Genomic DNA, 27,155 nt, shown 5'->3' on the forward strand with positions numbered 1-27,155 from the left:
TGTGTGTGTGTGTGTGTGTGTGTGTGTGTGTGTGTGTATGGGTGTGTGTGTGTGTGTATGTGTGTGTGGGGGGTTTATGCAGGCTCTCAGCGTGTCTCAGACACAGATTATGATGATGGTATTGGCGTAGTACATACAGGTGGGTGGGGGGCATGGTACCCGTGGCATTATGACATGTGTAATATAACATGCCTCCAGACACTGAGATAAGCTGCCAACCAGCAGCTGGCTCCCTGTCTTTGGGAAGCTTCTGCTGCTGTTCCGGAGACTATGATGTGAGTCCTCAGTGCTTAAAAAAGGATGAAGGACAAAAAGGAATAGTGTGGAAAGTGAGAAACTGAAACTGAAACTAAATTGTCATGAGTACTCTCATGAGATAAATGACAACAACAACAACAACAACAACAATAATAATAATAATAATAATAATAATGAACAACTAAACAAAATCTACTGTAACTGACAGTAGAAACAATTAATTTTTTTCTCTTTATTGATGAACAGCACAACATAGTCCACTCAGTGTGTTATGTTAATATAACTGGGTCTGGCAGGGAACCATAGGACAACACAATATCTCAAAAATATTTACAGAAATCTGGAGTAAAACTTTTCGGGCTTTTTGCAGTCGCTTACATAGCAGTCACTAGTCATTGTTGTACAAATCACTGTTTGCCATGTTGCAGATGCCACCTGCACCTGAGAGAGTAGATAGTTGAGGTGATAATTGTTTTTTAGTGACTGAGTATTTAAAGCCAGAGTTGTGTCTCCGGTGCTTGTCTCTGTCTGGCCCTGTACTGCCTAACTGACTCACTCTTAACACAACTGCGTGATAACGCTTAGGCCATGTTCACACCGTCATCTCTTAACACAACTGCATGATAATGCGTAGGCCACGTTCACACTGACATCTCCAGATTCCACGACCAAAACAGCAGTAGCTTCGGTTCTCTTGCTATACATATATTTACATACTTAATATGGATCCATATTAAGACACTGAAATAAGCACTGACAGCCATATCCAGTTCTAGTGTGAACCCAGCCCTAGAATAAAAATCGTCTTTTTCTTATGTCATTTTCTGTCCTAACCTATTATTTTACACTAATTCATTTTGCACTGTCGAGAGAAAGACACACTGAATTGTCACAGATGAAGTAAAACTTTGCTTTGCCTTTTTCCAAAACCAACACATCTCTGGAGCCCTGTGAGTTTGATAAAAGACATCTCGACCTGTACCTTGAGTCAGACTATTCTGAACTACTCCCCTTGAAACAGGGCATGAAGTCTCTCAGTGCTGTGCCCTGTAATACCCTCCTACAATACAGCCCACAGTAATAAAGACACATTCAATTTACATTTAAGGTCACTGGCCCATCATATTGCCTATAAAAACTGCTTTTGTCAAACGTCACTCGTAAGAAATGTGTTTGTTATTTGGGAAAAAAAAAGGCAGAACAAAAATGTAAAGCAGTTATGTATTTTTTTCCCTTTAGCATGTGTGATCAGACATAACCCGAAACCACATTTCTTCCCTTTTTTTTTTGTAGCATGAATGGATTTGCTGAGAGGAAGGGGGATATTATCAAAGCATTGGTTTGGACTGTGTCTGCTGATTAAACCTGTGCTTCCTCATACCTTCACAGACTTCTCTAACGTTCTTATCTCTGTGTGTTTTTGATTTTGTGTGGATGTATGTGTGGCTGGCTTGGTTTTTTTTTTGTGTGTGTGTGTGTGTGTGTGTGTGTTTAGCTGTAGAAAATCGACCACGGGAAAGAGAGAGAGACCGGTCCAGGGATAGGGAGAGAGCCACCACATTGGAGGTCCCTGAACAGCAGAGGTCATCCCACCATCGCTCTCGCTCTGTGTCTCCTCACAGAGAGGAGGAGAGTAGGGCCCGCTCCCGCCCTCCAAACATCCCCATGCAGAGGTAACACACACTCAGGACCACAGCTTAGAGCTTTCCAGTAGTTATTATGTTATTATATATATTTCTGTCTATTTCCCTCTCTTTCTCTCTATCTCTCAGGAGTCTAGACGAAGTTCAGCACAGTCGCCGATCCCGTTCCCCCACCCGTTACCATGACCGCGCCCGTGTGCATCAGGAGAGAGAATATATAGATGACAGGTAAAGACTGCATGTGGCTTTGGGGTGTGTTTGTGTGTGTGTGTGTGTGTGTGTGTGTGTCTTTGTGCTTCGATTCTACAACTGCTAAGTTCAGAATGTGTTGAGTGGCTCTGTGAGTGTCTGTAATAAGATGGTAACGTGTCTGATTTCTCTTCTCCACTGATTCTCCATCAGTGCCTTCAGACTGTGTGTATACTGTGTAGGATTCCTCCTTTACAGAGAAGCACCGGCTGTGTGTTTTGGTTTAATGTCGTAGAGTATCTGAGAGATAGTGATTATAAGACTGCTGGTTCAGGCAAGGGTGTCTTTGCTTTTTTCAGTGAGGGAAAAAATGGTTGTGTGAGGTTTGGAGAAAAAGCAGGAAGCTACTGTAGGATTCTCCCATTACTCTCTCCCGTTTTTACAGATGCTTTTTCCTTATTGTTCATTTTTAAGTGTTTTTAACATTCTCCTCTGGCTTACCTATATGTCCATGTTCTCTCTTTGTGTTTGCTTGTTATTGTTTTTGTTTGTTTTGTTTGTTTGTTTGTTTGTTTGTTTTTGTTTTACCTCCTCATGTCATCCATCACCATCGTATTTGCAGTGAGGTCATCTTGATTCACAGATCAATGCGGGGTAGAAGCGCAGAATGTCTGCACGCCACAAGGTAAAGCTCCGAGCCAGGATTACTATCCGTAGTCACACTGTAATATTGTCAGTATCATTATTATCACTATTATTACCTCAAATAACATTATCTTTAGTGCCATAACCATTATCACTGTCATCTTGTCTCTTTTTTTTTAATATGAAGCACACACTGATTTAGTAAAGTTCTTTCACCATTTCAAGATGTTTATGCCGAACGGTGTCTGTTTGATTTGCTCCTGCTCTTGAAATGCATTCTGTTTTGATTTAACTGAGCGTCTAAGTTGACAATGCTACCATAAACTATCCATATGCCATATATCTTTCTCAAGTGGCCCCTGACTTGTCTTCATCTGCACGGTTATACAGTAGCCTGCTGACATAAGACATGACCAATGGAAGTTTCCACTCCCAAGTGGCACGCTGCCAAGACAGAATACTAACAGTGGCTAAGTTAGCCTCAAAATAGCAAATACGAGTGTTGTTATGACATATTTATTTGATCTGCCTCATCACTGGAACGCTCACCAAACGCTAAGCACCCAAAGTGAAGTGATCAGTGCTGGAGTAGCTGTTTTGTTTTCCTCATTTATAGCTGTTTATTTCTGTTTATGTTCATAGCCTTTTCATAGACTTCAGCTTAGTGCGAGGAGATTTGTTCACTTTTCTACTCTTGTGTTCCCCTCTTGCATGCGTGCATGCTCGTTTCACTTGGCCAGGAGCTCATCTAAGTACAGTAGCACTCTCCCCCCTAAGATGCCGTTGTTAGTCAATGGTATTCTTAAGGACCTGTACAGGTAAGGATGTGGAGCTTATCGCCGGACACGAACACCTGAAACCCTGTGGTACTGTTTTTTGTTTTTTTTTTCCTCCATATTCTCCACAGTCCAGTGTCTTACCCTGTGTTACGTATCAGTCTGTGTATAAAGTCATGTCACTTTAAAGTATAGTGTATTTTCTTCTTTCTGGGTTAACCTGGGTTAGCCTCTATTACATATTTTAATAATTTTAATTAATTCACTAGATCTCATTTTGATAAGCAGGGTGACATTTTTGGCAATTCTTACTCAAACTTCAAATACCTGATGTAATTATTCAAACGCCAACAGTAACTGCACTTTTGTTTCAAAAGGAAAAAAATCAGTGTAGTAAAGATGTAACAACTAAGTTAATACACTGTTATTACAGTGTAATGACAGTGTAACTAAGGCACCGCTGAGTTTAACAGCCTGATCAAATGTAATGTTTTAGGGTTTGTAAGGTTTGTAAGGGCATTTGGTTCTAGAGGTTGTTTAACTAAAATCTTACCTCTGTATAAAATAATGATAGCAAAGTGATCAGAGCAGAAATATTTAAATGATAAAATTCAAACCCTTACATTGAAACTTCATCAAGTCAGATGACAGAATAACTACAAATAACTGTTTTTGTGCCAGATGGCACTCAGTGTTGCAGAACAGACAGAGAAATTGCTGATGTGTGAATTTTATAACCAGGCCAGTACCAGTTTATAAAGACTCACCTTCTTTACAGCTTTTAAAAGTGGATATGTCCGTAACAAACTTTTACTGCACTTATTCACATATCCAAATATTGTAGAAAAGAAAACAACAAAGCAGGGTAGCATCTGAACACAGACTAATTAAGTTATAAAGGTATAGACGACTAGACTGCCTTTGTACATGCCTGTCAGAATGTACATGTTCTTCACATCCTGCAGTAGAACACAGCGGTAAATGCATAAAGGAGTTTTCATGGTCAGCGTAAACAGACAGAATTTACAGGATTGAAATGAACCAGTAAAATATTCCTCCAACATAAACACAGTGTAATTAAGGGCATCGCCTCAGCAGAACTGTCATGGAGGACCCAATGAGGCCGAAGGTTTGGTCAGTATAGCTGTGAAGTCCTTAAAAAATAATAATGAGAAAAACGGCAGCAGTTTCAGACTACAGTCATAAACTGAAAACAACTGAACAGTGGATCTAACACTCAGGGATCAGAGAGTTAGGACCCGTAAATGTGACACCGAAGTCAGACATCCATACACTCCCTGGTTTAATGGGCAAGTGTGTTTGAAGGCTTTTTATGTGTTTGGGGGCTTTTTCAGTTGTGTAGATTGAATCTGCTGTGAATCAAATGCTCTTCACTTATTTCAGCAATTCTTAGTTAGAATAACCTTCTTATCTAATGTTAGTTTTCTAGTTGTTTTTTTTTTGATCCTAAGTGATTTAAGACATTAAGAGTGTTTGATTGATTGTCAGTGACTGCACCACGGCTGTCTGGAAGCTTATGGAGTTCACTGACGTGTGTGTTGAGTGAAACACACCCTTTATCCTGTCTCTTTCCTTCACTGTTTCTCAGTCCAATGGATGTGGAGTGTGACATAATATATTAGAGTCAAATTATAATCAAGTTTAAAATTGTGGGATAACTTGTTAAACGTGTAGTTGGCTCTTGTCCATATTTAAAATAACCTCAGAAAACTCACAGCTTTCATTCACGTTTGTTTTTTTTAATTTCATGTCTGACTTTTTCAGACTTGTTCTTTTGCTTGGTATTATATGTGTACATTTGTTCCATTTTTATTTGTGTGTGTGTGTGTGTGTGTGCGTGTGTGTCTGAATGTGTGTGTGCCGGCATGCTCTCAATTGCACTTCAGCTCCACCCTCCCTGCATGCTTTAAGAGCAACAGACGCTTTCGTCCGGCCATCATCAGAGCTACTCACAGTAGCATCACGCACCGAGTGCTTAGGTTTACAGATCAGATGTCTGTTAGGTAAGACTATTACTGTCCTGAACCAATAAGCAACGTCTTACAAATCACACACACGTTGATCAGCTAAATTCGTAGCACATCAGGAAAATGAATATTAAACAATGTCCTCATAAGAAGACACATTAATGAGCTTGTTTGCAACCCAACCATGTGACTTCATTCATGTCAGCAGGCCTCATCTATTCCTCTCTGTCCTGGTAGCCATGGTGAAACTATGCCTTTCCTTTTTTGAGTTGGTAACTAACATTATTATTTCTTTCCTTTTGTTCTTTTCCATTTTTTGTCTTCTTCCCGTTGTTCTTTTTTTTCTCTCTCTGCATTGGATGGCATGTTTTGACCCTAGTGATCTTCAGCCCCCTCTTGACAGGGTTAGAAGTGCTAGCACCAGCTGTCTGACACCAGATACTAATTCACACTCACCTGAAAGAGAAAGGTACTCCAAACAAGCCCTGGCATATTATCTCACTGTTTCCTCTATGTAAACACTTGTCTCATCTTCAGTTATCACTTAAGGACATTTCGTCGTTTAAGTTTAAATCCATTATTAAGATTCCTGAAAATGTCTGATAACAATTTTAATGTATCTGTGTTATTGTAGAATATATGTGTGTGCCATTTAGAGTAGATGGAGAAAGTTCATGTGTTTGCCACTTTTTTGTCTTGGCCGTTTCACTCAGACTGTATTGTCTGTGTTCATTTCTGATGACTCTTATGCCTCTGAGTGTTACATGAGAATGGATTATGTATGAAATTGTCTTTACTCTTTTGAGAATGACAGAGCACGTTAGGCAAAGCAGGCAGGGTTAGAGGTTACATGGTGTTGTACATGAAGTGGCTCAGTCTGCAGAATGAGAGAGCTGCTCTACTTTGCCTTAAAGCTGATTTGGACACAGTCCCACAATCTGTCCTCACTTCCCCCCCCTGTGTCTCTCGCCCCTTCCTCCCCTCTCCCCTGGGGGTCTGTGTCGGACACACTCTCCCTCTCAGGAACTTCCAGTCTCTTCCCCGAACCCGACCCACCAGCCCCAGGATCTTAATCCAACACGCCTCCCCTGAGGATGACAGGTACCTGCCCTGTCCCCTAATGCTGCTTCTAACCCTAACTCCTGTTCTAACCCTCTGTCAGGAGGCTAGCCAGGGCCTCTGCCTCGCTGTGTCAGTCTGAGAGGTGTTCTCTGTAGCTTGCTTTCTAGTCTTTCTCTGACCAGTGGGCTGTCCTTTAGAATTTTTAGAAGTTTGAGCTTTTGTTCTGTGTGTGGCAAATGCCTTGTGTTGTAGATTTCCCCTGACCTGTAGCTTTTGTTATAGATTCCCTCTGACCTGTAGCTTTTGTTGTAGATTCCCTCTGACCTGTAGCTTTTGTTGTAGATTCCCTCTGACCTGTAGCTTTTGTTATAGATTCCCTCTGACCTGTAACTTTTGTTATAAATTCCCTCTGACCTGTAACTTTTGTTATAAATTCCCTCTGACCTGTAGCTTTTGTTGTAGATTCCCTCTGACCTGTAGTTTTTGTTATAGATTCCCTCTGTCCTGTAGCTTTTGTTATAGATTCCCTCTGTCCTGTAGCTGTTGTCGTGGAGTCCTGTGTGGCTACTTTCTTTCCTTAGTACCCTGACGTGTGCTCTCTGCTGTGGATTTCTCACTAACTGCCCAAAGTTCTCAGAGCTTCTGTGCTTCGCGATAAAACATTTTGCGGTTCCTGCTGTATTTTTGGTCATGTTTGTATTGCGTGGTTTGTGCTTACAAGTGCCTTACAGACCTGTGCTCTCTCTGAAAAAAAAGCGCTTTTCTCAGTATTCATGTCTGACTCCTTCTTAAAGTGTTCTCAGTGATCTTTAATTTTTTTTAATATTCGTCAAACGATAGCAAACAAAGTGTACTACCCTGAGTGTATGAACACAAACAGATTTTTACCGTGAATCAGTTGACCTGTGAAATCAGAACTACCTCTTCTCACTCCTCCTCCATAAGAGTCCAGTCTGTCCTCTGTCCTGGTCCCCTACAACTCCATTCAGTTCACTTTATCTGTTTTTCAGTGTACCCTTTTTCAAACCATGATTTGACCATTGGTCTGTTGCATTGTCATTTGAGAATTCATATCTTTAGGTACACTCTGAAGAGATGACGTAATTAGAATTAGAACTGTGTTGCATCCATTTCAGCCCATGTTTCTGTTTCCATATTCGTGTGTCTGTGTCTTCGTCCCATCCTGTCATTCTCAACCACCATGTCCGTGACCTGTCTGCTTGGATCAGCTGGGTCCTGGAACCTGTTTTTCCCACTCAGGAGACGGTGAATCACCTGAGTGCAAAGCCAGGCCTACAGAGGTACAATCACAGCCGCTAGAGCTCACGTCCAGTGCTCCTGTGGGTCCCTCCCTTCACTGTGGCACTGGATGTTTTAGGATATCAATTTAGACTCCTCCATTTTGAATTCCTGTCTTGCTTGATTCATTCCCATATTATAGGCAGTCAAGGACTTTGGACAAGCCTAGCTGTCAGAAACCTGGCAAGAAAATCTCTGACAGTGAGAGGTGAGGAGATGTTCCGTGTCATATCGCTTTTTTTCTTCTCCTCTCTGCGTGTAAATATGTCAGTGCTCTATCCGGTGAGTGGACATCTCTGTTTATTAGCTGCACACTTGATGGTCCACCAGAGTCCTCTTTATTCATCCTGTTTACCATGATGTCTGTGTCTCTAAATGTAGTTTATTCATTTAAGATTAATGGCCGTTTTTTAAAAAAAAAAACAAATGCAGTTGGAATGAAGTTTTCCTAACGATGCCAAGAATGCATTTGTTTATTATCTGTCAATTTCAAAGTTTCCTCATAGTTTGGTGAATACTGAGTAGTTTATGTCATACTTGGCCGACCTCTCACAGTGTCAGTGGTCTTTTGTCCTGTGCTGAAAAGACTGGTCTGTCTCACTGTCTCTTATCACTTCCTTCTAAATCTCACTTTTTTATTTTGCTCGCGTTGTCCACTTCAGATTTTGATGCTTTTGTTCTGAATTTTCCTTTTATTTTTTTCCTGCATGTGGCTTTTGGTCATGGCTGACAGAATACAGCCCACCTCTGTTTTAAGGGGCTCTAGAGGGAGAGGGGTAACCCTGCCTCCACTGGGTAAGATGACCCGGGTGGGGTCCGCTCAAGGCTCGTCCCAACTGCACAGGTGCCAGCCCTGCTCTGGGCCGAGATCTGGACCTCTGTCTCTCCTTTCCCCAGCAACCACACATAAACAACCTCCCCATCCCACTAACATACTACCTATGTCTCCTCTGCAATCCGGCTTTTTCCCCCTGAATCTGCTGTTTGAATCAGTATGTGTGAAGTGTGTCCTTCTATCTTTAGTTTACTCTGCACTGTTTTGATAACTGTAAGTGTTTTTGTGTTTCAATTAAAAAAGATTGGTTCGGTTATGTTTGTCGCTGTGTGCTTTGCACTGGTGAGAGGGCACATCCTGACTGACCCCTGCGTTAACCCCTCTCTGTGTCACATTGCTGGCCTTGCTTTCCCCTTCAGATGATAACCTTTCACTCCATGGTTTGCTTATGGATGATGAATGAATCATTGGTAAAGATCTCACTAACTCACTGATAATCTACAGGTGAATCAAATGTATTTTGGTAATTTTGATCACAAATACAGTATTCATGAGTTTTGTTGACCTGTCTCTGAACTGGCAGTTGCTTAAAAATGCAAAATAAATTAAAAATATCCTTAATGTTTATTTATCTCACTTAACAGACGATTTTTCACTCATGAATGTTCAGTGTAAATAGACACAGGAGATATGTGCCGCTGTGGGACAGCAGACTCTTTAAGCAGTCCTGTAAGAAGACCTTAAAATAAAGCGTTATGAACAATAATAACAACAAAATCCTCTCTCTCACACTCTCTCTCTCTCTCTCTCTCTCTCTACCTCTCTCTCTCTTTCTTTCCCTCTCAGGACGCATCAAAACGCCTCATATTCCTCATCTACAGGGACTCCCACGTCAGCTCGCAGGGGCAGACAGTTACCACAGGTTCCTGCCAAAAGCAGCAGTGTAGAACAGGGTACAACACCTCCTACAGCCTTGCTAATGTCTCGCTGAAATTAGACACACTTAAGCAGCCCTGTCTTAAGCAGCAGCAAATGCATTACAGCACATTCAACACAAAACTTTTCCATGCGCTGACCCAATGACATTCCTGCTTCAGAATGCCTCATCCGGATTCTTATTCTGACTGAACATAAAAAACATAAAAAGCTGAATCTCATTAAGAAAAGTGTGTTAATGTTAGAGTTTTTTTGTTGTGTTTATTCCATGACTCTTATTGCACTAAATATATACTGATAATTGTCTGTCCCCTCTCCAGCTCTGGCAGCGGAGGACAGAGTGCGTCAGATGAAGATTCATCCTTACAGGACGCCTGCTTCCTCCAGTACCAGCCAAGACCTGGAGAGGGCGCTCAAGAACAAACGAGAGGTGAGGCCCTCGATCCATGGACTTTGCTCAGAGACTGTTAAGCATAACTACATCTCCTCTTTTTTCGCACACAGCGCATTTCATGTTTCTGTAGTCTTTCAGTGTGAGAACTCAGTACCCGTTTAAAGATGCTTGTATGTAAAATGCCTGCTCTTTTCCTGGAGAACATGTTTTGTTACCAGTGTCATTGGCATCGTTTGCTGTCGTATTTAGTGTTTTCTGATGGTTGTGCTTATTTGCTCCTCCTTTCGTCCGGACACCTCCTGTAGCTGTATAAGGAGCAGCGGCGGAGCTGTGATAACGTCTCCCATAAGTCCTCAGACAGTGACGTCAGTGACGTGTCAGCCATCTCTCGCGCCAGCAGTGCCTCACGGATCAGTAGCACCAGCTACATGTCCATCCAATCAGAACGGCCCCGGGGCCGGTTCAGGTGAGTGACAGACACGTCCGCACACACACGCACACACACACACACACGCACACTTACACATATACGTGCACACAAAGTCAGCTTTAATTATTCTAGTCTGTATACTTTTTGCATGTAGAGCAAAAAAAAGCTATGTGGATATGCATGTCGCCTTTCCAGTGTTCTTCCATGTTTTTTTGTTTTTTTTTCATGTTCTCTTATGTTTTTATCGTTGTATGAGTTTGTCTTTATTTGTTTGTTATTTATGTTGTTTATTGTTTTCATCTATTTGTTGTTAACTTCCTCCTTCCTCCTGTTTTATAATTGTCTCTTGTTTTTATTTTCCTCTCACTTTTGTCTTTTATATTTGCCCTCTTTTTCCGTTGTTCTTTGGGGCTTCTTTAATTGCTGCCTGTATCATGCATGCACGGGTGCGACGTAAAGGTCAAGGTCTTTAGAGGGCTGTGAAGGGGAGGAGAGGAGAGACAAAAGGAGGATCACATGGGGAGTGGATGGGAAGGAGGACAGGCATCAGGGGGTGGAGCTGAGGAAGAGGAAGCACTCTGAGGAAAGGGAACTGAGGTAAAGGTCAGAGGTCACGTTGTTGACCCCTGAATCCGAAGAGTCACCCTTCCATTCCTCAGCCCAACTCTTCTGTGCTGTGGTTCGAGCCGAGACCAGCTGCCCCGTAACAGCTCTCCATTTGTTCCATGTTCATTTCGCTTTACCAAACTTTAGATGAAGAGATCAGAGAGAGAGAGAGAGAGAGAGACTGAACTCATATTCAGTTTCATATTAAACTGATTTCTGTCACAGAATTTCAGAAGGGGTTGACTTATTAATCCCTTCATTAATAAAATCTGTTTGTCACAGCCGTCAGACACGGCTTATTAATCTCGTCATTAATAAAACCTCTCTGTGTGTCACAGCGGTCAGACGCGGCTTATTAATCTCGTCGTTAATAAAACCTCTCTGTGTGTCACAGCCGTCAGACGCGTCCCTCGGGCCACAGCATGCTGAAGAGTACGAGCGTGAGTGGAGAGATCTACGCTCTGGAGCGGACGGACGGCAGCCAGTCGGACACGGCCCTGGGAACGCTAGGAGGAGGAGGTAAAAAACGGCGATCCAGTCTGAGCGCCCGCGTGGTCGCTATCGTGGGCCTTCCCTCCCGACGCAGCCGTAGCACTTCTCAGCTCAGCCAGACGGGTGAGAGCCAATCATACGCTCTGATGTTGTCAGTCTGCAATACAATCAACCGGCGGCAGGCTTGCCGCTGCTCTTCCTTAGCGACAGCTGCAAAGCTTGGAATTCTGTGGAGCTGGATTTGAATAGCTGACCAGTAAAGAGGCGCCATGCAAACAACGTTCTGTTGGTGAAACGCTTGTCAGATACAGCTGGTCAAGTGGTAGGATCTTGAGGGTGGAGAGGTCTGGTGTGTGGAAGTGTAGGAGATGTCTCTGCACTGGATGTGAGTGTTCAGTGGACTGGACATACTGGTAAACTGGTAAAGGGTCAGTGTTATGGATTGGTGGAGCTGTATATGGAGTCGTGCGCATTGTCTCAGACCATATTTAGCATTTGTGAGGTGACTTCCTACTCTAGTTAAAGTGAGTGTTTGACATCTCAGTCTGGTAAAATACAGGCAACTGCCACATGAGAGGAAACTTGCAAACATGAATGATACACACAGTGTATAAAAAGTGGGCTGTTCCTCACAGGTGTGGTTCCTGGTTTAATCAAGTGATTCATGTCAGTCACGTTTAAGGTCATGTATGAATGGTATGCCTTGGTGCCCATTGGTTCAGTTAGGCCGGCCAGTTAGGAGTGGATGACAGTGAGAGAGGAGTGACTGTTGGATCATGTTTAGGGGGGGGACTTTAGTGGAGAGGGAACAGTGAGAGACAGTGGCTGAGGTGATCGTTGGTATGGAAATCTGAGGTGACGTCTGGTCGAAAGCTCACATATGAACTTTATCACAGGACAGTGGTGATGTTTCTCCCCAGTACGAGTCCCAACACCTGTAGAATATGTGCCAAGGTACAGTGAAGCTGTTTTCACAGCTCATGGTGGCCTGACACCCAGCTGAGACACTGCATGTTGGTCTTTCCTTCATTTTGGCCGTTACCTTCATCTGGACTCACTAAACAGATTGGTCTGGATTCCTTAATAGTTTAAGACGATGACTTTGGTCTCCACTTCGCTCTTGTAATAGTGCAGTGCTAGAGAGTTAGGATGTAGATGATTTTTTTTAATAAGTGATGTGAGCTGATTAAGTGGTTCAACCCTGCTTGTTTAGATTTGCGTAAACGTCCCAGTGAGTGGAACTGTGTCTGTCATATGGAATGACACACAGGGATAACCAGTCACCTCATGGCTGCGTCGTGCTAACATGCCTTTCCTCTTAACCTTTGTCTCCTCTTCCCAGCTATTTATCCATCATCCCATTTTCCCTCTCAAACACCCATTTCCTCGTCCCCATCTTTCTTTTTTTCCAATTTATCCCTCTCTTTGCCTCTGTCTCCCTCTCTCTCCCCCCTCTTTCTCTCTGTCTGGCTGTCTGTCCAATTGAGTTCTGTCTAAAAGGCCTGTACCGGATAAGGGCCCTGTCTGCTCTCTGTTGAATCTCCAGAGCAGAGAGGCTGTGTGGCGGCAGACTCCTGTTGGTTTTGGCAGGGGCAGGAGAATACCTTGTCAGCAAGGGATCAGCCCTGGACTCTAATCAGATATAATGTAGACAAATGTCTTTGAAGTTGGATCTGCTATCTTTTAAAATACCATATATTACGGCACAGTCTATTTAGCTTTTAATAAATGGATTTTCAAAAAAAGAAAGAAAAATTGAAAAAGGATGGCAGAAAAAAATGTCTTGGCTTCAGTCGGTGCCAAGCCCCCTGGATTATATCTTAAAAGGTCCATCTGACAGTAAATCAGATAAAGTAGCAGAACTTCAATAAATCAGCGTTTTAAAGATCTCCGCTGGCCTGCAACAGGTGCTCTGTTCTTACTAGTATCATTTTTACACTGCGGTGCACCAGTGAACACTTACTGAGCCAATACCTTTATCCCATTCTCTAAACTCCACTGGCCGGCACAGGCACCCTGAGTCTGAGTCTGTGCTAGTCAGACTGTAGTCTGAGAAAAGGAAATGACCGTCAGGACACAAACATACACCACTCTGCTGATTACTGATACTGTAAGGAGTCCGTTGAATTTCAATGATTTTGCCTCTTTAGAAAGAGCAGCATGTGCCTATTTGACCGGAGAAGTAGAGAGAGCACATTTTAGCACACACATTGTAACTTTGTTGGCTTTTAAACAACTGGGCCAGTCTACTGCATGGCAAAATGTATAATGTATTAACTTATATTTGTTTTCACATTAATTTTGCAGTTCAGTTTTATGGTAACATATGGTAAAGTCCGCAGAGGGACTGGATGTCTGCCGTTCTTTGTAAATTACTTCACTCAAACAAGCTACTGGCACTTGAGTGGCTCACTGTTCCTCTCCCATGCCTGGCATTGTCATCAAAAGACCAAAAATAGGGAGAAATGCACTCTATGATTTCCAACAGGAGATGGTTACACTCATCCATACCAAACCTGCTGTCCTCCGCCAGTGATGCATTCTCCAGAGGAAAGACTCACACATGAATACCCACTACACATTCACTACACAAGCACACGCTCTCTCTCTTTCTTTATCTCACAGACACACACAAGCACACACACGCCCGCACGCACACACACACACATGCACACACACACACACGGCCGCACGCACACACACACACACATACAGATACACACACACACACACACATACACAGTCACACGCACGCACGCACACACGCACAGACACACGCACAGACACACATACACATACACGCACGCACACACACACGCACGCACGCACACTCACACACACACACGTACATGTGCGCTAAGTTTCAAAACGTTGCCCATATCAGATCTCACCCGTCAGACAGGGCTTGAGTCTAATCCAGAGCAAACGCACTGTGGTAACTTAATGTTCACATTTGCAATAATCATTGTTGTGCTGACATTCCATATTTTCCCTTGTGTCTCTTCAGAAGCAGCAAACAAGAAGGCGAAGGGATCCAGTCAGATCCAACGCAGTCAGGAGACGGGCATGGCCGTGGAGTACCCACGCAGCACCATGGCACGACAGGCCAGCCGCGAATCAACCGACGGCAGCATGAACAGTTACAGCTCTGAGGGGAAGTCAGTGTCTCCCAACTAACCTTTAACCTTCAACCTTTAACCTCTGCACTGTTTCAGTCCGTAACCAACTCATTTCAGCGTCACGAAGCGCCTTATGACAGAGTTGTGGTTATGTTCCCTGAAATAGATACCACTCTTGAGACCTTTGCTCTCTTCACCATAAATCGAACTTGACTACAGAGAAGAGAGCATTACAGTAAAGACTTTGTGGGGGTCTCAGTCTCTTTTGATTCATCCTTTGAATCATCCTCGACTCATCCTTCTTTGAAGTGGTTTTTATTTTAGGTCTGTGTTCACAAAGGAGAGGCAGAAAGGGAAGGAAAATGTGGGGGAGGATTCTTTCAGTCCCATCATCCAAGGGTGTGCTAAAAATATCAGTTATCTACAGGTTTTGCACATTCACAGAAGAGTGTAGCTTGTGTCTCTCATTTTTGTGTATCCCATAATCTTAATGGTCTAGCAGATACCAGGTGTGTACAATACAGGCGTAACAGTACACGATGCTCAAGACTTGGGAGGCTTTGTGATTTTGGGGTCATGGTTCAGTGCGTTTTTCAGTTGGGATAAAAAAAGAAATACCAGGTGAAAATTGGCTGGCTGACAGACAACAGCCGTCGGTGCTTTGCCAGTGTTAAGTAGCCCTTTGGGAGAACAGTTCTGAAGTAGTGTTCAGCACATGCATTTCTTTATCTTACTAAATAATCCAAATAAGATAAAAAAAAAAAAAATAAAGTTACTCTTTCTAGAGTACTATGGGATCAGAATGATAATGTGTATTCTGCAGTACATAGTTACCGCATTGGAAATGTCTCACAATGTGTGTTTTCTTGGGCTGTGACAGTGCGTGTATTCATACTGACCTGTTCAATAAGCTGTACAATGCTGACTGTGTTTTGTACACTAAAATGTTTTCCTCTAGAGAAGTGCTGCTGTTGTTTGGTTTGTAAAGCACAGCTAAAACGCAGTCCTTACAGAACATTTCAGTACGAATATGTGCAGTCTCACAGCCCTAAAATACAGGTCATCTTTCAGTGTGAGACATTCACACGAAAGACACAAGTGACCTGTAAACTCATCTCTCTCTCTGGAAATGTGAAGGTGATTTTGACACTGAGGCGGTCTTTTGGAACGGCATTGTCCCTGATCACATCGAGCTTTCGCCTCTACGCTCTAAGCTTCTCCCCTGTTGTTAATGGCCTCTTGACCTTGGCTGTTCTCAGGAGATAGATGGGGTGCGATATGGTGTATATATTTGGAAAAACGGAGATAAGTGAACAGGAACCAGAGGTTGAAGTGGACCATATGAGTCATGATTTGCAAAGATAATATTATTTATACTGTTTTCAGTGCTGCGTTTGCTGAGCCAGATGGTGTGCCTTCCTCCCCTCTGATAATTAAAAGATCCATCATCTATGTAGAGGGGCCCCAGTAAGGTCCTTGGCTGGGCAGAAATAGAATAGCCATTCTTCATCTGACGGCCAGCGCTACAGCGGCCACTCACGCTGTCTGTCAGTGCGACAGAGCAGAGCTTGACAGAGCATCAGTCAGCAGGTTAGCGCTAATTGCACACAAATCCATCTGGACTGGAGGTTAAAACTCACAAGTTCTTTCAAATAGTAGCATGACAACGGCTGGCACCCCCTTCAGACATTCCTGCTGGGCTTAGGTCATGGAAACTTCACTGGCTTCAAAGGAAATATCACTTTTATTAGCAGTAGCCTAAGTGCAGGACCAGCTTTACATAACACATTCAGGACTGATGGAGAGACAGCTCCGTGTCAGCCCTGTTTTCTTTTTCTTTAACAGAGGAGACTAACTGCCTCTCCTGGGCAAAGCTTATTCAGCTGTCTCTCATGAACAGAGGTCAGGGCTCGTACTTCAACCCCCTCACTGACTGAGAGTCTGTGTGTGTGTGTGTGTGTGTGTGTGTGTGTGCTGGTTCTGTGTTAAACAGATCCTGTGTTTGTGTCTCTGTTGCAGTCTAATCTTCTCAGGCATGAGGCTGGGAGCTGATAGCCAGTTCAGTGACTTTCTGGATGGCCTGGGACCTGCTCAGCTGGTAGGGAGGCAAACACTGGCCACGCCCGCCATGGGTAAGTTCCAGTCTGTCCTCAAATGCAAAGGAAACAGAATGCAGATTAAGTTACTGCTGTTTACAGTGCTTTCCCATATCAGATCCTAGTTTATTTGTTTGTTTGGTTGGTCATTTTTTCTGTTGTTGTTTGGTTTTTAAGGTCAAATCAAATTCAAACAACCTACCATTAATTTGACGGACTATAATATTTTCTTGAAATTCTATTTATTTTTAATTACATAGGGTTGCCAAATCCCTTAAGTGTATTTTTTTCTAAATAAAATGTGGTACGACTTGACTGGCTTTGGCAATCCACAACTCCAGATGTCATATCATTTGCCATACCATTTAACAGTGTGTTTTTGTTATTGCTTATCTTGTCTCTGTAGTTGTATGCACATACACATACACACACACGGAGCGTTAAATGTTTCCAGGATCCTTTGACAGAACAGCAGTGAAGAGTCTGTTGTGTTTGTCTGATTCAGGCGACGTCCAGATTGGCTTAATGGACAAAAAGGGTCAACTGGAGGTGGAGGTGATCAGAGCTCGTGGCCTTACACCCAAACCAGGATCCAAATCCCTCCCGGGTAAGACGTTACCCCCTCAGCACACCGTCTGAGACTCAGCTCTGTGCCACCCAAAATAGTCATCCCCACAGTCCTGACTTATAACCCTTTTAACTATGAACACGCTGATGACAGGGCTTACTTAACCAGACACGCCCTGAGAACAGCTCTCCCCATCTTTGTGTCTATGGTTGTGTGTGTCAGCACTGTGTCTGCTGAGCTTGCTTTGGAAACACCTGTATGAGTTATGCATGTGCCCTTTTACAGCTCCTTATGTCAAGGTCTACTTGCTGGATAACGGAGTATGTAAAGCCAAAAAGAAAACCAAGATTGCACGAAAAACGCTCGACCCGTTGTACCAGCAGGCGCTGCTGTTTGAGGAGAGCCCGCAGGGTAAAGTACTCCAGGTATGCACCAAGACACCCAAAATTTCTGCTCTGTTCTAGAATTTGAATATCTGTCACTGTCAAATTTACTGTCACTCTGCAGACATGGAAAGTTGTGTTTGTCCATCTTCAGGTCATAGTCTGGGGGGACTATGGGCGCATGGACCACAAATGCTTCATGGGAGTTGCACAGATTCTGTTGGAGGAGCTGGACCTGTCAAGCACAGTGATTGGCTGGTACAAACTATTTCCCCCCTCTTCATTAGTGGACCCTACGTTAGCTCCCCTCACACGACGTGCTTCCCAGTCATCACTAGACAGCTCTGCAGGGCCGCCAGGCGTAAGGTCCTAGTGAACAGGAACGAAGACGACGCAGACAGCCCAGAGGACCAAGGACCCTCGGCACCCGTCAGAGCCAGGGGGTGGGGGTGGGGGTGGGGGGGGTGCAGACAGGTTGACAGAATCACGATCAAAGCTTTGCTGGAGCCTGACAATCACTTCTCTCTTTCAGTTACAGTTTGTGGGCTGTAGTTTTTCATTTTGAAGTATGCCACTCCTTAATCCATGTTCTGTTCATTTCATCCATTATGATGAGATGATAATTCAACTCAAATTAGAAGAGAGCAAGGCAAGTAGCTGCTGTTTCCAGCGGAGAGAGAGAGAGAGAGAGAGAGAGAGAAAGAAACAGAGGGAGAAAGATACAGAGAGAGAGAGAGAGAGAGAGAGAGAACGAGAGAGAAAGAAACAGGGAGAAAGATACAGAGAGATAGATAGACAGAGAGAGCGCGAGAGAGAGAAAGAAACAGACAGAGAGATGTCAGTGCCAGTGCTGATAGTATGGATAGTTCTTGCCAATCAGTAAAATTTCGGAGTTGCTTTCTTTCCATCTAAGGAGTGTGTGGATGTCTGACAGGCAGGTGTGTCGAAGGGTCAGTGAGTATGAGGGAAGTGCTACCCCTCTCTTCTACAGAACGCCCCTCTGCCAAAGGAGACCTCAAAGGTCGACAGGAAGGAGCTAGTCCTCTTACAGAGTATCCCCTCTCTCCGTAGAGGTGGAGTCAAGGGCCAGTCTTTTGGCCATGTTGGTACTCCAGTTTTGAGTGTTTGGGGGAACCAAGCTGAAAACCTTTTTAAGTGTGTTTACAGCAGTCTGGGTTGACTGCTTTTGCCTTTTTACTTTGATATTAATTTGGTACTTGGACACACCTTGTAGAATGTGAAAACATTTGTTTTTTTTTTTGTTTGTTTGTTTTGTTTTTGTTTTTGTTTTTGGTTTTATGGGGGGCGGGCTGTTTTTTTTTTTTTTTACACTTTAGTCATACAAGCTTCGAGGGGGAAGAAAACCACAAATTTTGGGGACATGAATAATCTTTGGTTATGATTATGGTTTAATTTTATGAACACATCGTGAAAAGAAGGAATCTTTTCAGTGAAACCCACTTACTCTGACTTCCCCAAAATGCTAACCATCAAATCTTAGACCCCAAGACAACGTTCAGTAAAGAAGCCTGTATTTAAACATATATTTTACACGCTTTGTTTTTTTTATTTCTCACCTTTTCTTTGACTCTGTCCGGTTAGTTTGTTTTTGTTTTCCTTTTTATTTTGTTCTGTTTTGTTTTGCTTTGTTTTCGTCCTGGGATTCCCTCCCCTTAGCACACATTAGGATTCTTATTGGCCATCCTTTACATTATTTTAATATTTAATGCAAGCACAACAGCTTGATTTTTTGTTGCACTAGAACAAAAAATTCAGACAGAGGCCAAATTATTATTATTATTATTATTATTATTATTATTATTATTATTATTATTATTATTATTATTGTTTACTCTGCTAGTCTTTTTTGCCTCAAATTTCAGAAAGTTTGTCCTACACATTCCCCCTTAGGCTTTCTAAGAATGTGACAGTGAACAAGAGGTGTTTTTTTTTCTTTCTCTTTTTTCTTTTTTTTCTTTTTTTTTTTTTTTGGAGATGGCCCGAGGTATCCTGACCTCCTAAAACGAGCCACCTTCTCCTCCCAACACAGGGAACAGCATGACTCTGGACCTGCTCCAAGCTGCATGAACATTTTGTAAAACCAGACAGATGAGGAAGAAAAAAAAAGAAATTAAGATAAATGTGTTAGTGCCACATACCGTAGGCCAACTTGTATGTTGCATGTACTTGTACAGTTTGCTCGTACTTGATATAAATAGATTAACCAATAAAATCGAAGCCATTCATTCCATGTGTTGGCATTTGGCCAAGTTCAGCCATACACACAAGCCTCAGTTTGGGGCTGAATGTCTGCAAGAGGCTTTTTTTTTTTTATTGATTTTTATTTTTTTTTCTGTTATTCTTTTCTTTCCTTTTTCCTTTTGTTCCCTACGAATCACTAAGAGCTGTACTGTCGTACTGAGCGAACTCAAGGCCCGATGTTTTCATTAAAGGTGTTGGTGTTCACTGTAGTTGACCACTGTGGGGTTAGAAATAAGCTAGATCACATGTAAAAAAAACAGAGCTATATATGGAATACAACTATGATTACACAGCAGTTACAACTATATAGATATATATATAGAGAGCGATATATTAAAAAGAGTGTATTCAAAAAACTTCACCTACACAAACATACATGCACATATTGTTTAAAAAAAAAAAAAAAGAAGAGTGAAAAAGAGACCAGAGTAGAGTCTGCTGTGGGGTGTAGTTAGGGGTGTATGATGAAAACAGTGGCCCAAAACTATGTGTCAAGGATCCATTCCCTGCATCCTGGGACCGCTGAGCGGAACCAAATCTGTAAAGGGACATCTCCAGACTTTCGTTGTTGTTGTTTTTTGTTTTGTTTTGTTTTTTTTTTGTTTCTTTTCATTTCAATAATTATGGCCAAAATAAGCACGGGAATTTGGATTGCTAACTATCTTTTCCGTTCTCATGAAAAAAAAAGCCCTGTGATTTTAGTGAAGTTCATGTTTTAATAAGATGTTTACTTTCTCTGGTTCATCTTGACTGACTTCTTTACTTTGACAGTATTATTCCAGAATACTGATTGTTTACAATTCCTGTGTGTTCTGATGAAACAGAATAGAGAGTATTCACTGCAACATTTTCTTGTTTGTATAACAGATAATGTGGCTCAGATGATGTGTATGTTTTATATTCCAAGAGTTCATTTTTATTATTTACAAATAAAAGACTGTGTGGAAGAAGAATATTTTTCCCCTCAATATTTCCTGTGTGTGTTTTTGTATCGCGTTTTGAAATTGCACTATACAAGTCAGTGTAGGATTATATGCAACATCTACTATTTATTAACTGACAAAGAGAATGACCAAAAAAGACACGCGCTGACCAACACGTAAATAAAAGAGGAGAGAGGTGAAGGCAAGCACTGAAGCCTGTTCATCAAAAAGACAGAAAGAGTGTAAGGGACAAGAGCAGATGCAAACTAACAAACACTGCTCCATTTGTCCTGTGTCTCCACATTCAGAAACTGTTCTCTCCTGGTTATCTGGTCACTAGTAATCCAATCTCTCCACCAAGTGGACAGAATGAGTATTACATCCAGGCCACTTATAATGGATTTGTCTGCACCTTTAGGAACAAACCAAAATCATGCTTTGTCTGTGGTGAATGATTTCGTAAAACTCGATTAAATTATAGGGACTAGACATGTCGGAAATGCTTATATGTGTACAAGATGATGACTTGGACAACCTGCTGATTATCAGTCAAAAGCACTGTTTATACATTTAGTCTTTAGGGCATTATGTTTAAACATTTAGTCTTTTACTTCTCTGGTACCTCTCCGGGCTTCTGGGTAGCACGTGATCCCACACAAAAAAAAACAAGTAAAATTTGAAACTTTCCATAAAAATCCACGGGTACTATTTTTAGATGAAGGTGACTTTAATGACGTTAGTGTAGCTTTTGAAGACTTGATGCCGAGACATTTAGGAACTTGTATGGGTATCCCGTGAGTATGAGTGACAATGTCCAAAAAGATCAGATCTGCTCTGTCTCTCTCTCTCTCTCTCTCTCTCTTTTTAATCTATTTATCTTTCACAGTGCGTATCCTGAAAGGCTTTGTAGAGTGGGAGCACTGAAAATGATGCTTTATGTAGAGCAGTCATTAGTTGCTGGAGACACATCATTCGTGTGGTTTAAAGCACACTATCTCCAGTTGGCCTTCCTGACACAGGCTGACACACATCACTGTCCTCTCTCTGTTTTATTCTGCTAGGCACACCATGGACCTACATGTGGATTTTACTATAATAGTGACTGAACAATAAACTTGTGTGTTTCATGATACTATGTAAAGCCTTTTCACACGTGTGTTTGTGTGTGTGTGTGTGTTTTGTTTTTTTGTTTTTTTTTTTGCTGTGGATGTTGTTGGACTTTTTACAACTTTGTTACATAAATCCTACCTGCTCCAGAACTCTTACTGGACAGGCTTTTCTTTGTAGATGCACACTAGACATACATTAGTTTAGATTTCAAACACTCTGCCTAATTTATAACATACTACACAGTCTACTCAGTGATGTGGAGGAATGTACAGTTTAAAACATACAGTCCACATCTGTGAGATTAACAAACTGATTTAGTTATCCGTTTTGTTTCGTTTTTGTTTTTGTCTATCTATCTCCCCTACTTATCGTTGTGCATCCTCATTACCTGTTGGACAACTGGATTCATTTATATTTGTATCAGACGCAATAGAGGATCAAATAAATGTTGCGTTTGATACGATCCACGTCAATAAAAATCCAGTGATGCTGAATGAATGTGCTTAGCCAATAAGAGAGAGACATGTGGTGTTCTTTCGACCCCGTGATGGTGTGTTTCTGTCTGGTACACTTCTGGGAAATGAAACCAGGGCCGTGAAAAGATTTTCAACATTTTTTAAGACGGGAGGTGATTTATGCCCATTCTCGAAACTATGTCAAAAAGCTCAGGCTGAGGTCCATCTCTCAAAATGAATCTACTGCTAATATTTTAAGACTCATTACTCATTCTTCCCCGCCTTGATCCTGATGACCATATAATCATAACAGTATTTTTATGACTGCAGTTATGGGACATATTGTCTGGGCTCTCACCATCCCTCACCGCGGAGCCATGTTCGCATTCTGGAGAAATATGTTTCAGGTTGATGGACTCTGCAGATGAGGCCCAAAGCTCTCTGAAGGTGAACTAAAATCCCTCTGTCCTCCTTACTCCAGGCCTGTCTCGTCACTCTGACGCACTGTGTGTCACTGCCGTCCTTACTCAGGCACAATCACCGTTAGCTCGTACATTTGAAGCACTTCAGGGAGTCATCCCTCTGTAAATAACTGCATTTTGTCTCAACCTTGCTTTACCAAAAAAAAAACCCCAAACCTGTAATTATAATCTTTGACCACTAGAGTGCGTGTTTCCAGGCCTGTATTCATGCTGGACCCATGTATTCGCCTCGCACCTCTGCTATTCAGCTTTCTCTCTCTCTTCTCTCTCTCTGTATTGCTGTTATCATTCACTTCATAACTTAATTGCACTGATTGTCAGTAAGTCCACACCCAAAACTCAAATGAGTGTGTGTGTGTGTGTGTGTGTGTGTGTGTGTGTGTGTGTGTGTGAGTGTTTGTGTATGTGTTTATGTGTACAATCAAAGGCTTAGACTGCACTGATCTTTTATCCATCTACTAAAAGCTTGATGGCTGCCATTAAATAATCATCAGATACGGGTGGAGTTGGCAATTTGTGGATGCTAATATTCTAGGTCTCATTATCCATTCTTTGTGTGTGTGTGTGTGTGTGTGTCTGTGTGTGTGTGTGTGTCTGTGTGTGTGTGTGTGTGAACCTAGGTAAAATTTAGACTTTAGGCCTTTCTTGAGAAGTATTTTTCAAATGATTGTTGTATTCACATGTTTGTTCTGAATGGAGCTACATTCTGCCTCTCTTTACTAAAATTCACTTACCATAAAAAAAATATGAATCGTGCTGGCATACCAATTTTAAATAGTTGACATTCCGACTTCTTTTCGTTTTCAGCTTGTATTACTATGTATATTAACAGTGATACAATAACAACAACGTGAAAGAAATCTACTAATGGATTGAATAGACTGTTTGTTTGTTTGTTTGTTTTTGTTTCAATCGGAGGCAATGGCCTATTTACTTTCAGAAATAACAACCTATAGTTCGGGATTTTCTCTGTAAAATGCAAGTATTCATTCATTCATTCATTCATTCATTCATTCATTCAATGCGATAAAACAAAATAAAATTTTAAAAAATGCATAAAATAAGATAAAACAAAATAAAATGTATTTTACAGGATATTTCACGACTGTCACATCATCTCAAACTCTTCTCAAGTTGTGTTCCGTTGCCTGAACAGCTGCGTTTGGTAACGCAACCCCTGCGATGATCGCGTCACTCAACCACTACATCTGTTTTGCGAACGCAAGCAGCTCTTTCGGAGGCGAAAGACATATTTGCTAATGTGACATCTTCTAATTTCTTTTCTAATTGTTCGATTGCAAATGCTTATTTAAAACTACGCGGTTATAGCAGCCATGGTCTCTGTTCGCCCTTGTTAAGCTTACAACCTTCTCCCTCATACTGCGAAACGGACTGTGTGTGAAAAGGACTGGGAGTGCCACGAATTTATTCTCGTATTTACGCCTGACTGATTTATTAACGTTTTCCACAAATCTGACAGTTAGTTATTTTTCGGCGACCACACTGTCTTTAAGACTCCATGTGGGCTGTTTCGTTTCACTTGAGATCACGTGTTCTCGGTGACAGAGGATCCTCGCCTCCAAAATGAGGCACGGACTGTGTGACCCGCGATTATCGTTAGCGACGGAGGAAGATCCAGTAGAACGCAGCGTGAAAACGAATCGATTGATTTTTTAGACAAAAAAGTTATGAAAAATGCACTGACTTTTTTTTCACATAAAATGCGGACTAGAACTGTTCAAATTGTTATGGCACAGTCTCTCCTCGAAAAATATTCTGACAGAAATGTGCTGCTTACACAGTGAGTAGAGAATAAGCGTATCGTAGATTTCAGAAAAGTGAAATGATATAGGCTACAATGATAACCTAAATGTACGAGTATTTATGACTGGTTGTTTTAAGTTGGACTCCTTATATCAAATTCATTAATATTGTTTACAGGTTGACGAAAGGTTTGGTGAGTTATCGTACTAGACGCTTGGTTGGAGTAAGTTCCAACGTGCAATGTGAAACTGACATTTTGTCGTAGTCTGGTTTTATTCCTCCACTAGGCTAATTAAGAGGAATGAACCTTGCTCAGAATCGGATTTATTTATTCGTGGTAGCAAGTTTTTTTTTCCCGTCTCCATTCAGTCGGAACGGCATAAATATGCATCCGTTGCGAAAGGAGTCAGCAATGTCTTCATTATGACAGAAAAAAACTATTTTCCTGATAGTTTGGTATCTTTTCGGTTGGGGCACACATTAGATTCTCTATTCAGACGTTCTCTGTAGTGCGAGATCAGACATGTATGACGCGTAAAATTAAACGCGTAGCCTAAATGAGTTCGCATTGTACCAGGTACAAGGATTGGTCACTGAATGCAAGCAGCTCGATCAGACTATATTCACTGCAGCTAAAGTGCAGTCGTTGTCTGTGCCGTGCGCTTTCTCTGCGCGCGAGTTTAGTACTCTTAAAAGCTCGCGAAGAGGGAGGGAGGAAGAGAGAGAGAGAGAGACTTACGTTCATATCGGGTGATGCCCTCCCCTCGCCAAATGTCTACCCTTGAGATGGTGACACTCCTTCAAAACTCAAATTTCTCTGCAGCTCGAGCAGATAACCTGAGCCATCTGAGCGTAACTTTTTAATTCTTGAATACCTGTGAATGAATAAATTCTTACAGTTGACTATCAGTGAAAGAGAGAAAGACGAGCCTCCTGGAGATGACATATATCCCATTTCATTTTAAAAAAAGAGAGAGATAGAGCTGAATAACATTTAACCAGAGCGCCTTTCCGTTTTAAAAGGCCACACATTGCCAATCCATTTATATGTGCGTTTCCCTGGAGTCCATCGCGTATTCCCAGCCGTCGCTGGTGATGCCATGCCGCGCAACCACAGCGGAGATGAAGGCGGCTCTGGGCTCTGGATGAAGACGTCTCCGGGGCGCCGAGCTCAGGGCTATGGATTGAAAGATGTGGAATCCGGCCGAGGTACGATGAACAACGCTGCTAGGACCGTAGACGGGCTGCTGTCGGCGGGATGCGGCGCTGGTACAACAGGTGCAGTGGGCGCAGACAACCTGAGACGAAAACAAGGCGCCCGTTTGAGCCTCCTCGGAAAACCTCTGACCTACAGTGCGCAGAGCGGCCGCAGAAATGTGCGCTACAGGAAGCTGCAGAACTACCTCTACAATGTCCTGGAAAGACCTCGGGCTTGGGCGTTCGTGTACCACGCATTTGTGTAAGTACACATGAGTTTAATCACTTGAAAACGCACTCGCTTCACGAGTCCATGCGAGATGCCTGTGATGCATATTCATCAGTTTTAGAATGCGACTCTTTTCCACCTGTTGCCTACTCTAGAATGTCACCTGCGTCTTTCCCTTCACAGCAATGTATCCTGTAGCTAAAGGATGGAACAATTAACTTTATGTTCTCATCCACTCGTTTCTCAAACACATGTGAACACTGACCCTGGTTTAGAAGGACTCAGTGCTAAAACATAATTCATAATTTTGTATGCGTAGACTGTGTGTGTGTGTGTGTGTGTGTGTGTGTGTGTGTGTGTGAGAGAGAGAGAGAGAGAGAGAGTGAGATCTGGATTGCCTCATCTCAACAGCTGGCTACTGTGATAGAAAGAGGTGTCAGCCCCCGTGGGACTCATCCAGGATAAATACAGTGATGGCCAACACATGGGCAAAAATGTTAATGATGTTAGTGGGAGAAAGTGTTTTCTATAACCTCTTCAACTCCCTTCAGATGTTGACGCATTTTAAAAGTTTTGTGAATTTTTCTTTTTTTTTTTTTCCCCTCATTGAACATTCCTGTATATTCGTGTGATAACACAGACAGGACGAAATCTGTGTCAAGTGCTTGCTTCACTCTGCTGCTGTCTGACATTCTGCATTCTGTTAAACAAAGCTGTTGGAGATGGAGGCACATTAAGAGTCTAACCAGGATGTGTCTGTGCCATTAGACGCTCTTCAGTTACCATCACAAAACATGTATTTATCACTCCCTACCTGGTCATCACTGAGAGAGCGCATTCTTTCTCTCTTTTCCTCTCTCTCTCTCTCTCTCTCTCTCTCTCTCTCTCTCTCTCTCTTTCCCTCTCTCTCTTTCTCTTACGCATACACTCATACGCACACGCACATACCTGCTCTGTTTTAGCAGAAAAGTCTACTACTAATCCGTGATGAAGCAGTGTAAAAGTGACCTTAAAAAGGTTTAAAAAGTTATTGACATGCAGTTGTTAAAGATTTTGGGTATATATATATATATA

At 42.2% G+C, this 27,155-nt stretch overlaps 2 protein-coding genes across 10 annotated transcripts in view; both read left to right on the forward strand.

The window, feature by feature from the left end:
• Positions 1-18,032, forward strand: part of rims1a (regulating synaptic membrane exocytosis 1a) — a 66,198-nt gene extending 48,166 nt beyond the window's left edge. The window contains exons 10-28 of one of the 9 annotated variants that reach the window (XM_030771501.1): positions 83-150; positions 1,783-1,931; positions 2,031-2,129; positions 2,713-2,775; positions 3,476-3,553; positions 5,879-5,981; positions 6,316-6,318; positions 6,533-6,606; positions 7,791-7,862; positions 8,012-8,068; positions 9,482-9,588; positions 9,892-10,001; positions 10,271-10,431; positions 11,396-11,616; positions 14,501-14,651; positions 16,632-16,744; positions 17,214-17,315; positions 17,562-17,701; positions 17,814-18,032. In XM_030771501.1, coding sequence (XP_030627361.1) covers positions 83-150; positions 1,783-1,931; positions 2,031-2,129; positions 2,713-2,775; positions 3,476-3,553; positions 5,879-5,981; positions 6,316-6,318; positions 6,533-6,606; positions 7,791-7,862; positions 8,012-8,068; positions 9,482-9,588; positions 9,892-10,001; positions 10,271-10,431; positions 11,396-11,616; positions 14,501-14,651; positions 16,632-16,744; positions 17,214-17,315; positions 17,562-17,701; positions 17,814-18,032 — 2,090 coding nt within the window. Of the gene's footprint in view, positions 1-82; positions 151-1,753; positions 1,932-2,030; positions 2,130-2,712; positions 2,776-3,475; positions 3,554-5,878; positions 5,982-6,315; positions 6,319-6,522; positions 6,607-7,790; positions 7,863-8,002; positions 8,069-9,481; positions 9,589-9,891; positions 10,002-10,270; positions 10,432-11,395; positions 11,617-14,500; positions 14,652-16,631; positions 16,745-17,213; positions 17,316-17,561; positions 17,702-17,813 lie in introns of all 9 variants that reach the window. The other 8 variants (XM_030771500.1, XM_030771503.1, XM_030771502.1 and 5 more) reach the window with 8 other exon arrangements.
• A 7,723-nt stretch (positions 18,033-25,755) lies between these two features.
• The window catches only part of kcnq5a (potassium voltage-gated channel, KQT-like subfamily, member 5a), a 117,698-nt gene continuing 116,298 nt past the window's right edge, over positions 25,756-27,155 (forward strand). The window contains exon 1 of the mRNA XM_030771320.1: positions 25,756-26,114. Within this exon, the coding sequence (XP_030627180.1) occupies positions 25,756-26,114 (359 nt within the window). The remainder of the gene's footprint in view (positions 26,115-27,155) is intronic.

Source organism: Chanos chanos, chromosome 4 (assembly GCF_902362185.1).
Source record: "Chanos chanos chromosome 4, fChaCha1.1, whole genome shotgun sequence".
NCBI classification, from domain to species: Eukaryota; Metazoa; Chordata; class Actinopteri; order Gonorynchiformes; family Chanidae; genus Chanos; species Chanos chanos.